Source organism: Mytilus galloprovincialis, chromosome 7 (genome assembly GCF_965363235.1).
Source record: "Mytilus galloprovincialis chromosome 7, xbMytGall1.hap1.1, whole genome shotgun sequence".
Taxonomy (NCBI): Eukaryota; Metazoa; Mollusca; class Bivalvia; order Mytilida; family Mytilidae; genus Mytilus; species Mytilus galloprovincialis.
This window is the reverse complement of record NC_134844.1, coordinates 15,589,245-15,606,906: the sequence shown is the minus strand read 5'-3', so window position 1 is coordinate 15,606,906 and position 17,662 is coordinate 15,589,245. Positions and strand designations below refer to the sequence as shown.

At 31.9% G+C, this 17,662-nt stretch overlaps 1 protein-coding gene across 1 annotated transcript in view; it reads left to right on the top strand.

The window, feature by feature from the left end:
- Nucleotides 1-3,943: 3,943 nt before the first annotated feature.
- The window catches only part of LOC143084410 (uncharacterized), a 28,623-nt gene continuing 14,904 nt past the window's right edge, over nucleotides 3,944-17,662 (top strand). Inside the window, exons 1-3 of the mRNA XM_076260787.1 lie at nucleotides 3,944-4,170; nucleotides 14,413-14,754; nucleotides 16,169-16,519. Coding sequence (XP_076116902.1) covers nucleotides 3,975-4,170; nucleotides 14,413-14,754; nucleotides 16,169-16,519 — 889 coding nt within the window. The 5' untranslated portion in view covers nucleotides 3,944-3,974. The remainder of the gene's footprint in view (nucleotides 4,171-14,412; nucleotides 14,755-16,168; nucleotides 16,520-17,662) is intronic.

The window sequence follows — 17,662 nt, the reverse complement described above, 5'->3', positions numbered from 1 at the left end:
TGATTAGGCATAGAAGTTTTGTCTAGCAATTATTACGGGCCAAATCAATGAACCCCTCAAACAGCTGCTTATAATGTTCATAACGTGTAGACCGAAAGTTGCAGTGAATTATTGAATATTTAAAATTGAAAATGATAAGCTTAGAGAATGTATTCAAATAATGATAAAAGCTTTATAATATCTTTATTCAGATACATGATCAAAAGTTGTGAAGCTAGAAAAAAAAACTTGGAAAATAAATTTACCAAATTGACACACCTAGCTATTACAGCCCTTGGATGGTGTAAACTTCCCAAAAAAAACGTGTATGGTGTAATGGTGTATGGCATATGGTGCAATGGTGTAAGGTGTATGGTGCTATGGTGTATGGTGTAAGGGGAATGGTGTAATGGTGTTTGAGGAATGGTTTGATTGTGTAACGTGCGATATGGAATGGTGTGAATGATGGTGTACGACATTTCATTGGTTGAAAATGAAGTTCTTTTTATTTTATTTTTTTGAATTGTAAACATAAACAATAATAATACTTTTAATATTTGAAATTTAATTGCATAATGGGTAATGACGGTAATTTGAAATCGAGTAGATAGAATGGGGAATGGTGCACGGTGTAATGTGTAAGGTGTATGGTGCAAAGGTGTAACGTGTATGGTGCAAAGGTGTAACGTGTATGGTGTAATGGTACAAGGTCAAGGTGTATGGTGTAATGGTGTAATGGTGTATGGTGTTAGTGGGAAGTTTACACCATCCAAGGACTGTATATACAAGTTTTGCCAACATTCTTTTCCGTAGCTAGCTCACTCTCGCACATATTTGTGTGTGTAACCAACCATATACTATTGTTATTGCCTCTAATGTATGTTAAGTGTTTGTCTCTTGTCTTTGTCTTGTCTGTAATTATAATGACCTGATGGGGTCATATGAAGCAAACTTATTTTATTTGTTTGATTTGATTTATTTATACCACTCAGACAAGTGGACCGCTGTAAAACTCAACTGGATGCCTTGCACAAAGGCAACATTTTATTATGTTTGATATTACTATCTAGTTAAATATATAAACTAGAAAATAATAACTTGAGTTACTGATAAGAAAGCACATTTAATTTTACGTCATGATTACCAGTATTAGAAAGTTTCTATAAGTTATACAAAGGAGATTTATGCAGGGCTAAAAAGATCATCTCAAAGAAAATGTAACACCAGAAATAATATATCTTTTGAAATAAAGCCTCTATACATTGGAAACCTCTGATGGGATCACTGGCATTCATCAAGCGTTTTTTAAGTCATATTTTTTTATGAAAGCATTATGTCACTCATTCTAAACGTATTTTAGCCACGAAAGACTTATTTTAAAGGCAAGAGTCAATGGAATATTTTTTTATTCAATGCGTTTTGTGAGTTTAATGCAGTCATTTTATTTCGCAGTTCATACGTTATTTACAAACGGGAAACAATCTGTTCATTGCCGAAATGGCGTATTTTAACGGCTTTCTAACATTACCAATGGAAAATTAAAATATGCATAAAGACCAAACAAAGAGCTTTCCAATAGTTATCGATTATTGAAAGAAAACAATAATTTATGGTATGTGTCCAAGCAGAGGAAACGAGTAGCGAAAAAGACAAGGACTCACAATGCCAAAAAAACATAGTTTTTAAGGTCTACGTCAATTATAGGAAAACGTATCTCGAAATTGGAAAATCTAAATCGAGTATTTTTTAAATTAATTTCCAAGCTTTCCAAAAAGACTTTTCCTTTCAAGTTTTGATACTGGAATGAGTGAGCAATTAGCGTGTGAAATTTGACAAAAATAGACGGAAAATTACGGGTTTTGGAAGCGGAATATTTCTTACATTATCGCGACGTCCTGATTGTTGAACTTATTTTCCAACATTTTTGCTACTTGAAATTTTAACGAGACATACTACTTATTGCTTCTTAACCTGTACACATGGACGATGAGAGTGAATCTGACTGTCCTCTGTCGGAGGACGAGGAGGAATACCTTGATTTGCTCCTGAATAACCAATTAGAAGAGGAAAATGGGCGAGAAGATGACTTTGTGCCAGTTTTTTCTAGTTAAGGGTTAAATTGTTTATTTGTATTTGAGATTATTAGTTGTTCCCATATTTTATCTGTGTGGTAGCGAGCTTAAAATTCGTTCATATGAAATTTAATATCTATGTATCATTTGCTTTTGAATTGCTGTTGATGGAATAAATAAATGAAAAGAAGTGGGATGACATAGCCAGAAATTAGTAGTGGTTTTGCTAATTAATATTCATAATATGTAAATGAGAATTGTACCACGTGATAGTAGTTTGAACTAGACTGGCTTGATAGGCTTGATATCATTAAAATCTTTAAAACACGGATATTATAAGTTGCCCGTCAAAGAGTCCTTGTTTACAATCACTTTGATATTTCCGTAAAGTTGTCGGCGGTCAAAATCAAAACAATGAACGCGAATTTAGTGAATTTTTCGTGCTTTTGTGAGTTTATTCTTCTTGAAATAGTGACATTTTAATTTTACGTGGGAACCTAGAGTTCAACGACTACATATACAAGGTTTGGACTTGCTTATTCTTTGGAAATTCAAGTTTCAAATTTCACCCCGGAAACCTGTTTTTGTAATGGCCCTGTACATTGTAAGCCAATTTTCAACACGAAGTTTGCAAATTTGATGTTTCAGCCATTTTAGCCTGTATTTTACACTGCAATGTTAAAAGCCTCTCGCTTCGATTTTTAAAATAGCTCAGGAACCTGTATTTTTGCAACAACAGTCATTATGTTTCGTTTAAATGGTGTATATTGTTGTGTATATTCATTTTCTGCCCCGGCAACCTGTCTATCGCTTAAATTAAAATTAAAACAGACATTTTTTCAAAATTCCCTATCATTTTAATGTAATTTCCGTGACCCGTATCTGATTTCTTTAGTATAATATTCAAATAAGCAAAGTGGCGTTGATTTCTGGATATGTCTGATTGCCAATGACCAAACTGTCCAAAAAGATTTTGATGTATTTCAATAACATGTATGTACAGTTATATTAAAGCAGTATAGAAAAGCAGTGTTTACATTTAAATTTTAATGTTCTTAAAGGATGACTAAGAGATATTAATTCTCTCAATATTAACAATACTATTTTACAATAAAACATAACATGACATACATGTACATGTACAAATAAAATCAAGGGAGTAGTACATCCAACTGGTTTAGTGTAACTTGCTGTTTGGTGTGAGCCAAAGCTCCGTGTTGAAGGCTGCACTCTGATAAATTGTTACTTGGATGGAGAGTTGTCTGATTAGCACTCATACCATATCTTACTATATCTATTGAAATATATAATTGGTCGGTTCTGGTTCATTATAGAGTTAAAAGTAAGGGGAAATATGAATAATAAAAGAATGAACATGAATATATGATTATAGATTATTAGATAAGATATACATGTATTTGGGCAATTAAGTATAATCAAAAGTATGTCCTGTTCTTAAGAGGTGTCTCGTAATTGGACAGTTTCTTCCTTTTGTATAGAACGCCCGGTGATTGTTAAGTCTGATGTTGAATTTAGTTTCTGTTTCACCAACATACTGCAGCTTGCAAGTTCCACAAGTAAGAATATAAATACTATCCAATATATATATTATGGAGCATGAAATAGTGACCTATTCCAGCGACTCAGCTTATTAGTTATTTCACATTTTTGCGGTAAAATAATTAAATTTGTATAATTTTATTTCTTCCATGTAATACTTGAAATTGTTGCTCATCCATGTAGAACTATAACTCCTTAAGAATAATAATAATTTGCATTTTTTTTCAAATTCGCAGTAAATACAAGTTAATAGTTGAAAGTTAAAAATAACCTAATATATCAAATATCAATAAAGTACTCTTCCGGTAAATCAAGTAAGTGCATTTTCGATTTGTTATCAATACAATAATCGGCCATATTTGAATGCCATTTATAAGGAATGTACTACATCTCCTTATTTTCATAAGACACATGGATGATCGGGGGTTTCTTGAAGGGCTAAAAGAAACAGTAAATATACAGGATGCTGACGAAGCTATCGAGACTTTAGTTAAAGCTGGTGCAAACTTAAAGTTAGACAGAGACGAAAAATATGGGATACAGTGCTGCACACATAATGGTATGTTATTTTTCTAAACGTTTATCAAAATATTCCATAGTGACACCTATATCGAAAAACTAAAATAAATATAATAAAATGAGAAGAGGAAGTATTGTTGATAATGACACAACTTGATTTTCCCAAGAGATCGAATAACATAAAACACGTATAAGTTGGCAAATACTGTTTTTTTTTCTTCAGATTTACATATAGCCATTTAATGACGTGTGACCTATAATATCTATACAATTAACTGGTTGATTGTTTTGTCTGGGAGATCATTATTTGTTTATTATATAAAAAAGAAGAAATTAACAGAAATAGGTCATTGTACGGCCTTCAACAATGAGAAAAGCACATACAGCATAGCAGCTATAAAAGACCCCAAAATGACAATGTAAAACAATTCAAACGAGAAAACTAACGGCCTTATTCATATAAATAAAGGAAAGAAAAACAAATATATAACACATAAACAAAAGACAACCACTGAATTGGGACAGGCACATACATAATAATGTGGCGGGGTTAAACATGTTAGTGGGATCCCAACCCTCCCCGTAATCTGGGACAGTGGTATAACAATACAAAATAAGAACAAACTATTAAAATTAGTTGTTAAAAGCATTTAATTTAGATCATGCAGCTGGTATATTAAATGATTACCAGCCTTTTCTGGTGGTACTCGATTCTAGTATGCTTGTTCAATGAGTTTACATTGTAACAGAACGACCAATTTTGTATTAATATCTTATACTATCACGACAACAGTCAACTGAATTTATAGCAGTCAATGATATAATTAAATTGTTTATGGGGGCTCCTGGGTATAAATCAATTTTTTTTTCTATTATAGGATTTCGCTATGTTCTTTTATAAATGAACTTTTTCAGATACTTAAAAGAAAAATGAAATAAAAAAATGGAGTCACCGTTCATTTAAGCTCACAATCTGCCTCCGGAAGAAGCATACATTTTTGTTAAAGTCCTTTTTTTCTGTTGAACTAATAGAAATAGAGGCAGTATAGAAATAAAAAATAACCTAATTACAGAAATCGCTTAAATTTTACAATTATTTAGTTTATGTACAGCTTATGTGAAAACAATAATAAAAAATATAGGTCACCGATGAGTTAAAAAAGATATTTCAAATTTAATGCCAAAAAATGGCATTTTGCACCAAAAGAAGATAATTTGGATCTTTTTCAATGATATAAACATTTTAAAAGTCATCTGGGGCCAAACCGAATCGATTTTTGGGTTGATTTTTTTACCATATCATAAAGTAATAACTAGTAGTGTAATAAATAAAATTTGTAATGAAAAAATAAAGGTTGAATTATTTTGATTAAATTTTTGTACCCACGAGCCACCTTAAAGAATAAAAATATATAAAACAACAGTGTCTTGCTTACTTTGGAAAAAAATCGCAAAATGTTAAATTTGACTGTTTTCGTTGTTTAGCATGTACAAACATATGCATTCTACTAGGATGTAACTTGAAAAACTAGTGAACCGGTAACCGTAAACACCATGCACTAATATCCATATTTGTTGTAAGGCGATTATATGAATGAGTAGCAATTTAACTTGTGAATACACACTTAACATGGAAAGGATAGATAATTTCAACGTCAACATGGCAATTATCCGTGCTTACATTCGAAAGAAGTGTTTTGGAAATAGAATAAATATGCATTGACTACAACTATAATTGATAAATCAAATTAAGTATGTATAAGTAAAAAGGTTTAGAGAAGAAAATAAAAATGTGAAGGTTGGCAGATGATGTATGATTTAGCATTTGAGAAGCCAAATCCTTAAGTTGCAACTTCAGCTGGGAAAGCTAAAACATGGTTCGAAGTGTATGTGAAATACATTTCAAACATTCGTTCAATTGGCATTTTGTTGGGGTGCATTGTATATTTTTCAGTTTCTGCATCAGGAAAAGTAAATAAAATTTTAGAGTTGCGAACACACGATTCAAAGTCTTGTGTCGACACAAATTTACCATGCAACTAGCCAACTATTGTTAATACAATAGGTACAAAATTTCAAAATGCTCCAAATTTATTAAAACTTCACATTGACGATGAGCAATATTGTTGGATGTTGAATTTGGTGTTGGAATTTCTAAAATGTCTGCCGTTACCATGGAAACACGTCGAGACTGGTCAAAAGGCTCCAAAAATCTAAAAGTAGGATTCACTTTCTTAAAATGGTAGGTCAAATGCATTTAAACTTTGAAGGTATGTTCCCTCCATTGTACCAATGTGGTATCTGCCATTAAATTTTTGAAATGATCTTAGTTACAATATGAACCATATAAAATGTCAAAAAATGTCAAACATTTCAAAATGCTTTAAAGTTAATGAACTAAATATGATTGTTGACTAGCAAGTAAGTCTAAATAAGACTTTTGACTTTGGAATTTCAAAAATGGACGCCGTTGCCCAGCAAACATGTGAAAAAAGATACTTGCTTTAAATGTTTTATATATTTACAGAAATATGTATTGCCATGCATATATGTGCATTTGAGGTGCACAACTTTACATAGGGGTCCACATCATTTCTTGTTTGAATTGTTATACATTTGTCACGTTGGGGTCTTTAACGGCTGACTATGTGGATTGGGGTCCTCTTATTGACAATAGTACCATCTTCTTTTCTTTATATTTAATAAGACTTGTGATTGTCTGAGAATGCTGATGTTTAACACTTAATATCGATAGTATGTGTGCATGTTTGTGAAAAAAAGTAAAATCACAAAAACAATTTTTTAATAAAATATTTTTTGAAAAGAAAAAAAAAATGCACGACTTTTTTTTTATTTCATGAATATATAATATGTTGTCTTTCACAAATTTTCAATGACCATGGTATTGTTAGTCTTTGGAGATAACTAGATATAAAATTGAAATGTTTGCCGCTAACATATACACTGTATTATAATCGTTAAAAAGACTAAATACGGTAAGACATGTTATGTTAATAAACAAAACACAATTAGAAAAGGACTATAATCAATTGTAAACACCTAAGGCTCGGTTTAAAAGACAATACTGGAAAGTAGTACCCATTTAAGTAAATTTAAACTACATCGTATTTGATAACTTTTCAATGTGCTCGTATACCTGTAATGGCGTGAATGTTATTTTAAGACTTTTTCAAGGGTGTTAAACTGCAGTTAATTTTAACCACGAGGTAATTTTACTTCATTTGCAAGTGTTGTGGTAAAACTATTCTATTACATAATATTATAAAGAAAATGTCTGATGTTTGGATCATGTTAAAAGCTCTTCGATTTATATCAATTTTTCAAAAAGTAGTTTACACTTTGAAATCAATCATAGTTCTTACCACACGTTTTATATTGAAATGTGTAAGTCAGTCAACACTTAAACAGTTGTATTTGATTATAAAAGAGGGAATAAAGATACCAAAGGGACAGTCAAACTCATAAATCTAAAACAAACTTACAACGCCATTGCTAAAAATGAAAAAGACAAACAAACAACAGCACACATGACACAACATATAAAACTAAAGAATAAACAACACGAACCCCACCAAAAAAACTAGGGGTGATCTCAGGTGCTCCGGAAGGGTAAGCAGATCCTGCTCCACATGTGGAACCCGTCGTGTTGCTTATGTGATAAAAAATCCGGTAAATAGTCTAATTCGATAGGTCACATTCATGAAAGGGAAGCGGATTGTAGTTCACGGCCGACACTCGGCTAACCGAGAGATTGGTCGGTTAATCTATATTGAGTATGCGGCTATATGGGCGATTGGTCTGTTAATCGGGTTGGTTATACGTCTGTTAAGAGTAAAACGCTTAATTTAATGTTAAACTCTATTAAATATACAGATTTTTGGCATGTTACAAGAACCAAATAAAAAAAAGAAAAGTGTCTGACAAAATGATATCTATCATAGAACATTTTGCACTTGTAAAAACATTTCTTAGTCTGCGCAGTATTCAGTAAAACTAAAAGGCGTCGCGCAAGTATGTAGTATTTATGCTTATACGCATAGCAATTTTTTTAATAAAAGGCGAAACAAACAAATTTAGATATCATTTAAAGGACAAAATATAGTACTGTGGTTCTAAAAAATAAATTGACATTTAGTAAATATTTCATAATTTTAAAATAACGTGAATAATACCACATTTTAGTGAAAATTATGGGAATAAAGTCTGTTAATGGGTTGGACAATTGAAATTGTGTCAGTTAAGAGTTATTTAGCCAAGACAATAATTTTGCTACCTTTATATTTTCCCCTTGAAAAATTTAAGAATGAGATGTTCCTGAGTAAACAAAAATGACAATACGGTGCCACAGTATCATAGAAAGAGCATTTTTACTTTGCATTTTATTGAAGGGTGTGTCACTTCAATATAGCGTGATGTGGATTGGCCTCTGGAATATTCATGATTTTTTTATTGACGTTTTCATTCAGCCTTAATTTTTGTGTCTGTTCGAAGTAGCAAGTTCTCAATTCCGACTGAAAGTGTCTTTCTAATACAACACAGGGTACATATAACGTGTTCTCGTTCACATATGAACATGATATTTGTCACTGGACGTTAAACCCTAATTCGTCAGCATCTTCCAATTGGGTTACTTCTTTTACTTAATCATATGTTGTTTACAAATCACTCTAAAGAAGTAAACGGAGAGGAGCGAATGCAGCTACATTTGGTTATTTTAAGTTTCAATTCATTTTATTCCGTTTAGTTCCTTTCTACATAAGTGCAGAGGAAAACTACAGTTGTCTATGGTGGCCGGTGAAGTCCATTTCGCGTTTTCGCGATTTCGCCTTTCATAATCTGTAGGGCGAAAACGCGAAATCGCGAAGTCGAAAACACGAAAACGAGAAGTCGAAAACGAGAAATCGGTTTCGCGTTCTCGCGTTTTCGACTTCGCAATTTTTCGTTTTCGCCATATAGAATATGTAAGGCGAAAACGGTAAAGCGCTAAAACGCAAAATGGCACTAACCTGCCACCATAGTTGTCCTCATGTAAACTTCTGGAATTTGTCACCAATATAATAGGCGAGTGACTTATTTCAAAAAGGCGCTTAGTTAACGACTTTAATGCACCCACCTAACACACGGCTGTATTATATATCATTCGAAAGCTAATAACCTGTACTTTCTGTTTTGCCCGGTCGTAAAAAAATCGTACGGTGCATTTTCTGTTAAATCAAGGTCAAAGGTCATGAATAAACATTTCAATTTTTGCGATTACTAAACAAAAAGCCATTTTCTAATTCTTGTACCATAAAATTTTCCAAAAGATCATATGAACTTTATGGAATATGATACATTACTTCCAAATCAAACAAAACATAAGAGGTTAGATGCGCATTATTTCCCGAAAAATTGAAATTTATCATAAATCCTAAAAAAAGGAAAAATTGTTCCACAAGCAAAATATATCTTGGGGAATCGATATTTGTATGCTAAAAAAATAGATAAATGTATATGTTTTAGGTCAAGGAATATTTGTTTTGTAATTTTAAGATGCAATTATTAATTATTGTTAATAGAACAGCCTTGTATTGAAGTGTTTGTAGTTGCTGCAAATAGTGATCATTTTGTTATTCTATGTTAAGATAGCACATCGCTTATTGTCAATATCAGGGAGGAGAATGATTTTCCATAATAATAGAAGGGGTATTTGAAGTTCGAAAAGAATATATACGAGCTAATTGTGGTAAAAATATGTTTTTTACGAAGTCAAACTTATTTACTTTTTGTAATCATGTTTAAATGCAAACATGACTTTGCGACTGAATCGTAGGCAACATTGAAATAAGTAATCTTGTAAAGAAACACTTGCTTGTCCAAAGCGGGATGTAAACGAACTAAATAGAATTCTGCTGCTTCTTATTTAGTTTAAAATCGTGTTCGTCATATTAAATTTGTTTAGAAGTTTAATCGCTTTAATTGTTTGAATAAAAGATGCTTTGATCATTTTCAACATAAGCTTTTAAAATACAAATGCAGGTCATTGTGTATGTAAAACAATATAAGCAGTTGTGAAATAAAAAATGAAAAAGTTGAATACCCTTCCTGACCTCATAAGATCATTCGCTGTTTTAGGCAGTGATCGTTTTCATGGTGTGCTGTGTTTTGTGGACTGTTGTTCGTCTCTTGGACTTTAATTTAATTTTGTTCATTGTTTTAATAAAGTTTATTTGATTCATGGTTTGAGATGTTGATTGTCCCTTTGGTATTATTTTACTTTGAAGACATTAACTTGCAGTAATGAAAATCGGCAAAAAACGAACAGTAACAGTATACAAAACCCAACATATAAAACTACAGATTGAGTAACACAAACCCTCCAAAAATATTTGGGGTGAACTCAGGGGCTCCCAAAGGGTAAGCAGATCATGTTCCACATGTGACACCCAGCTTGTGGCTATGTAATTCCTAACTCGGTGCCAAGCCTTATTCGGTAGGTGACAATCAAGGCAGAGATGACGGTATTTTGGTTACGTCGATTGGAACTTATCAGTCATCATCTGGCGAAATAGATATTTCATAATTGTCAACCAACTAGTAGTGGCGTCCATAAAATGTTCTAAGGGATAATTTAAATTTTGTATTTGAACTCTGGTTTAAAACCATATTCGAAACACCATTTTTCTTCAAATGTCCTGTACCAAGTCAGGCATATGACAGTTGGTATCCATTAATCTGTTTCTTTGTATGTTGGCGTTTGTTTTTGAAGCAGTTCAGTGTTTCTGTTATATCGTTGTGTTCCTCTCATAGTTGATGCATTTTCCTTGGTTTTGGTTTTGTGACCGGATTTGTTTCAGTTACTAGTAAATCGATTGATGACTATTGAATAGCGGTAAACTATAGTTGCCTTTATTTAATATCTTCATTGTGAGCAGTTACGCACTATCTCGAAAATCGTGAAAGTAAATGCAAGCTCTGAAATATTGTATCAACTTGGAGATATATACTCCACAAGAAGATTCCGCGAAATCGCGTTACAATTGGGCAAGTGTTTAAATAAAAAGGTTTATTCAATTTCGCGGGCAGTACGTCGACTGAGCATGCAAAGACAAATTAAGGAAATACAAAACCCTACATTTATACTGTTTACAAAACTTTGAATTTTTCGAAAAACTAAGGATTTTCTTACCCCAGGAGTAGATTACCTTAGCCGTATTTAGCACAACTTTTGGGAATTTTGGGTCCTCAATGCTCTTCAACTTTGTATTTATTTGGCTTTTTAAACTATTTTGATACGAGCGTCACTGATGAGTCTTGTGTAGACGAAACGCGCGTCTGGCGTATAAAATTATAATCCTGGTACTTTTGATAACTATTATACGTCATATCATAAATATTTCGGACTTGTTATTGTTTCAGAGGATTTTCAATGAAATCGGTCTCCTCCTTTAGTAGTATAGATATGCAGCCGTTGCTATAATATTGCTACATAGAAATGAAAACTTTATAATTTGGTAGTAAGGAGTGTTTTTATGGGTTGATTTATGCTCTTCTCTTTTGTCGTAACACTTGTTTTCAACCAACCCTCATCGTCGATTTCAAGATACGTGATAGAGTTAACTATATCTGTTGAGTCTTTTTATTTTCAATTTGAATGGAAAATACGATTCCAACATTGTCACAAATTTGGCACTTTTCAGTGAGATGACATCATTCATATACTGGAAAGTGAAGTTTCAAGATAATGCTAGCTTCTTTTCAGCCGTCACCAGAAACTCTTGCATGAAGTCATCCTCGTATGAAAAATGAACTAGTCATTCAAGCTATTCAGGAAGTCTAGTTGTAACTAGAATCGTTGCGTAATAATAGATTTTTTTTCTTCAAAATTATTCTCATTTGATGAATTAATGCATTTAAATAATGAACAACGCAATTTAAGCAATCAAGAAGTCATGTTTTATAATGTTTTTACTAGTTTTTTTATTTCTTTGAAATTTCAATTTATTTTCTATTTATGTTTGTCTAAATCTTCAATTTCTTTTTTATGGTTCACATTTAATAAATAAAAGGTCTTTTCACTACATCAATATTTATAATAAAGCTACAAATCAAACAATTAGAAAAGTCGAAAGATGTTTAAATTATTTCAGTCTGGTATTTAAAATGCAGATTGCAATTTCTTAGTTTCGCACCCTTTATTTCAAGCAATAGTATAATTTGCGCACATATTTTTTTACTTTAAATTTTTCAATTTCTTAAGAATTTGTTGAATAAATCTTATATTGACAACATACAATGTTTAAATAGGAAGAAATGCTTAAAAGCTGTTTTTTTCGCAGATGGTGGTATTTTGGGCAACTGTATGAGTTGTTATGATTTGCTGTTTGTTTAGAAGTAAGCATAATTTTAGGAAATTTATGATGTCAAAAACTTCTTTGGTAGTCATTACAAGGTTTTACTTAGTTTTAAGTGATTAGCAGTTGCATCAGATAGAAAAATTTGGGTTTTCACACATTTTGTTAACTTTTGCTCGAATTTCAGGAAACATGTGCTGTCTAGCAAAAAAACGCTTTAAATATTTTAAAATGCATATAATTAATGTCTGTTAATCTCTCTGCTAAAATTTTAAATTGTTTTCATATATGAATTTAGTGTATAAAAGTCATACTATGCAATCAAGATGAAATCTTAGAAAATATGTACTTATTCGTCCTTGACCTTTGATCTTGATTTGACGGAAATTGCACCGTACGATTTTTTTACGACCGGGCAAAACAGATAGTACAGATGTGTAGCTTTCAAATGATATATAATTTAGCCGTGTGTTAGGTAGGTGCATTAAAAATAAAATTTTATGGTTAAAGTCACTCGCCTATAAGTACATCGCAATCCGTTACTGTTTCAACAGCCATCGGTGTTTCACGCGTGTATTCTTAAACAAGTATTATTTTTCTCTCGTTTTTAGCAATGTACCACCCTCTACTGTCCTTACATATTATTCTATATTCTTCGTTTCCATCCAGATTCTCTCGTATACAGTACATGAGGGTCCGGATTGGGGGTATTGTTTATTTCTGTATTCTTTCAATTTTTATGTCATTTTTTTCTACATTTTATTTATCTTACTCATTATTCTTTCTTTATTTTTCATATTTTGTCATCCCAATATATTTTACTTACTGATGTTTAGTTACATTACGACGTTTATCTCTGATTTAATATACTGGTTACCAATGTAGATGACAAATTTGTGTCATTCATGACAATTAAACAGAATCAACATGATATATGCGATCATTCTTGGATGAAATTGATATTACTTTAATATTACACTTTTTGAAACCATTTTTTATTAATTTTCAATTTCATGTGTTGTTTCCGTATACATTGTATGTTATGTTTCATTGCTCATGTGTTGTTTTCGTATATTTTAGCCGCTCGTCTTGAGCCTACTCATTTGATCCGATAACACCCCATATAAAAATAAAATTATACTTTAATTGCCATTAATAACTCTTAGCAGACCAATTAACAGACCGGGTTTTATACATCCAACCCATTAACAGACCAGGTTTTAAATAAAGATTGATTTATGTCACCAAAATACAGATTTTCGTGTACATTTTTCACACAATGATATTAATATGGTTAACAAACATAATGCCTTTCTTTTTTCGATGTTCAAAATATTGAATGCAAGTAAATTTAACCAATGTGTAATTTTGTGTACATTTTATGTGTGTAAAATGTGTATAAATTTATTGATGAGTAACCCGCCTTTTCATTTTATAGATCGTACATCGAAGCTAGAAAAATAATAATTACACCACTGAATTCAGTACATTGAATTGTTTTGTTAGACATGAATACTTTTTATGATGAAAATATATTTAGAAAGTTATACAATGAAACATGCCGAACTTTCAATGATTTTCTCGATAACACCTGATTAACAGACTTAAGCCAACCCGATTAACAGACCAACCTCCGATATAGCCGCATACTCAATATAGATTAACCGTGTCGGCCGTGTAGTTACGACATAAGAAACATATCCGATATCATTTGTAAAACGGTTATTCCATAACGGTCAACCAACTCGTGATGGCGTCCGTCAAATTTACGAAGGGATGATTTAAACTTCACCGTTTGGGACTCTTGGTTTAATAGCTTCCTTGTGAGCAGCTTTTTGCACCAGTTTGGGATTTCAGTAAACGTTCCATTTCTCTCGAAACTCAAATTGTCAGGAATTAGATTAGAATAATTGTTTACTCTTTTCTAGCTTTAGATGATGCATTGGAATTTCTGCAATTCTTTGGGGATACAGGAAATTCTATTAAAAATATTGATTCGGCAGAACGCTCAATACTATTATCGTTGTTGTCTGAAGAAACACGTTGCGATGATGATATGAACAGAGATGAAATAAAATCAAATATAGCTTCATTCCTTGATAGACATGGAGCATATTTTGGAAAAGATCAAGACGGAAATGGGCCATTGCATATAGCTGCAAAGACTGGTTCCCTAGCGACTTTAGAAGTACTCTTACAATTGTGCAAGAACACAATAGTTGACAAGAATCAAGTAGGGGATACAGCGGTACATATGTGTCTGAAAAATCGTAAGTAAACTAATATTTACAGGCTGAATCCAGAAAAAAACATCAAATTAACATGATATGTCTCTTGCTGATAATTATGTGTATGTTTTCGACAATTTAATGTGTATATACTCTTTGACCTTATAACGATAGTGATCATGTGACAGCAACGTTGGGTTAAATTTAGTATCATGCTGAATTGTAGAAAGTCTTGTCAAAACATTTTGAAGACAATATTATATAAAAAAAATATATAGACCATCTTCCAACGACAATTAACAATGAAACAAACTGCAACACTCGCAATTGATTACTCAAAGTATTCCTTTAGGTTATGATGTTAAAAAACAATAATACATTTTTTGTTGCATTGTGAGGAATGTGTAGCTGGTGTGTCAAATTTGTACCTAACAGTGCTTTTCACCAATTATATTCCTGACTATTGACACAAAGAAGTGTTGTTGCCCTTCTATTATTTTTGATCGATTTAGGAAATGTCCCCTTTTCCATTTGAACTTAGAACATCGATCGAATAAAAAATACAAAATATCGATAAATTCTAATTACATATACCACGAATTTATATTTTTAAGGATTTGTTGCCGTTAAAAGAGTTAGTGTAAGAAACACAATAATCGACATAACAGTAAAAAAAAAATACATGTATCGATTTGAATTGTTTGCGTCATTTGAATTTTTGAATCAAATCCCTTAAAAGAGAGACGAAAGATACCATAGGGATATTCATACTCAAAAATCGATTATAAACTGACAACGCCATGGCGAAAAATGAAAGAGACAAACAGACAAACAATAGAACACATGACACAACAAAGAAAACTAAAGAATAAGCAACACGAACCGAACCAAAACAAGGGGTGATCTCAGGTGCTCCAGAAGGGTAAGCATATCTTGGAGTTCTATTTTGTTTTCTCTAGGAATATCCTCAATATGTTGAATAAACATTAAATAGTTGTTCAAACTTTCATAGAGAAAACAAAACAGAATGACAAAATAAGTGATTGACAGCTACATTTAGTAATGAGTTGTAATATATTTGCATTTGAAAGATCTCTCGATCATGTTTTCCGATAAATCAAGTTAACTCGCCATTCGATTTTTATTTTCAAACGTTATTAACAGTTGTTAAGGAATGAATTGAAATTTGGTGATACCAATAAAGAAAAAAAGCAGACACGTAGCTTCCAATATTTATCATATTCTTGGTATTTTGTTATACTTGTATAATAAATTATAGACATTCAAACCAATCCATGTAGTCCACCATTGATATTCAACCTGATAACAGCAAAGTGCACAATCCATAATATTCATTTTGCAATGGTAACACACCTACAAAAGTAAACTAAATTTAAACCCTGTTTTGACTTGAAACACTTATTGGGTTTATTTAATTTATATTTCTATTTTCCAGCAAAGGAAAATGTATGTGAAATTATACAAAAGCTTCTAGAAAATCAAAACTCAACACTGTCTTTGAATTTAAAAGGAGAATCGCCACTGTACCTAGCAACTGTTTTAAGAAAACTGCAAAACATCAAAGTTGACTTTTCTTCGATAACGGCTCAGTTGGTAGAAGCATTACTTGGAAATGGTGCCGATCCTAATGATCACTCTACGCATTATATACCTTTGTTGTCTGCTTTAGAAGCAAAGGATGTCAAAACATCTACCCTTCTATTAGAAGCTGGTGCAAATGTTAACGCCACAAATAACCGTGGAATGTCGGGACTCCATGTTATTTTTATGTGTCATGATAAAAAAGGTAAAAATATCAACATATTACAAATAGAGAAAGGACGCGGTGAATATTTTCAAATCAAATAATTAAAAGTTAAAACAGTTAGTGGTAAACAAATGGGGTATCAAGTAATGATTATGGAACAAATGGCCTACTATTTGGCAAAAGGTCTATGGTCACTTATAACCTTGATTATGGGCCATGACAATCTTTTTCAATTTACAAAAAAAATATTCCTATTAAGATTGAAGAATCTTGATAATTGAAAAGGCTCTACATGACAGAGAAAATACAATGTTATAAAGGATTAATCTCTTAATGATTCTTATGGTACTTAGTTTACAAAACGTATTCAATGAACCCTCCCATTAACCAAGACGGCCTGTATGGCTAAAATTATAACATGGTGGTTAATTGTAGTGTATGGCTTATATCTTTGAAATTTTCAGACGCATTACACAACCCGTTGTTTAAAAGCTGTCCCTGAATTAGTAATTTTAACTAGAGGCTCTAAAGAGCCTGCGTCGCGCACCTTGGTCTATGTGCATACTAAACAAAGGACAAAGATTATTTCATGACAAAATTGTGTTTTGTTGTTGGTGATGTGTTTGTAGATCTTACTTTATTAAACAATATTACTGCTTACAATTAATTATCTCTTACAATATCAGAAATGAAATTGGCCCAGAAGTGACAGTGGAAAATATGTTGTAAAAATTTACAAACATTTACACAATTTATGAAAATTGTTAAAAAATTAAAACGACTATTACTCCTTTATGGATCAATTGACCACTTTGGTCAAGTTGACCTGTTTGTAGCTCTTACTTTGCTCTACATTATTGATATTTTAAAACGGTTTATCTTTATCTATAATAATACAAAAGATAATAAACAAAAACGTCAAAATTTCCTTAAAATATCCAATTTAAGGGCAGTAACCAAACAACGGGTTCTCTGTCTGATTCATCTTAAAAATTCATTGCAGATACTTGACCTGATAAACAATTTTACCCCATATCAGATTTGCTCTAAAATCTTTGGTTTCAGAGATATAAGCCAAAATCTACATTTTACCCCTATGTTCTATTTTTAGCCATGCCGGGCATCTTGATTGGTAAGCCGGATCACTGGACATATTTTTTTAAACTAGATACCCGAATGATG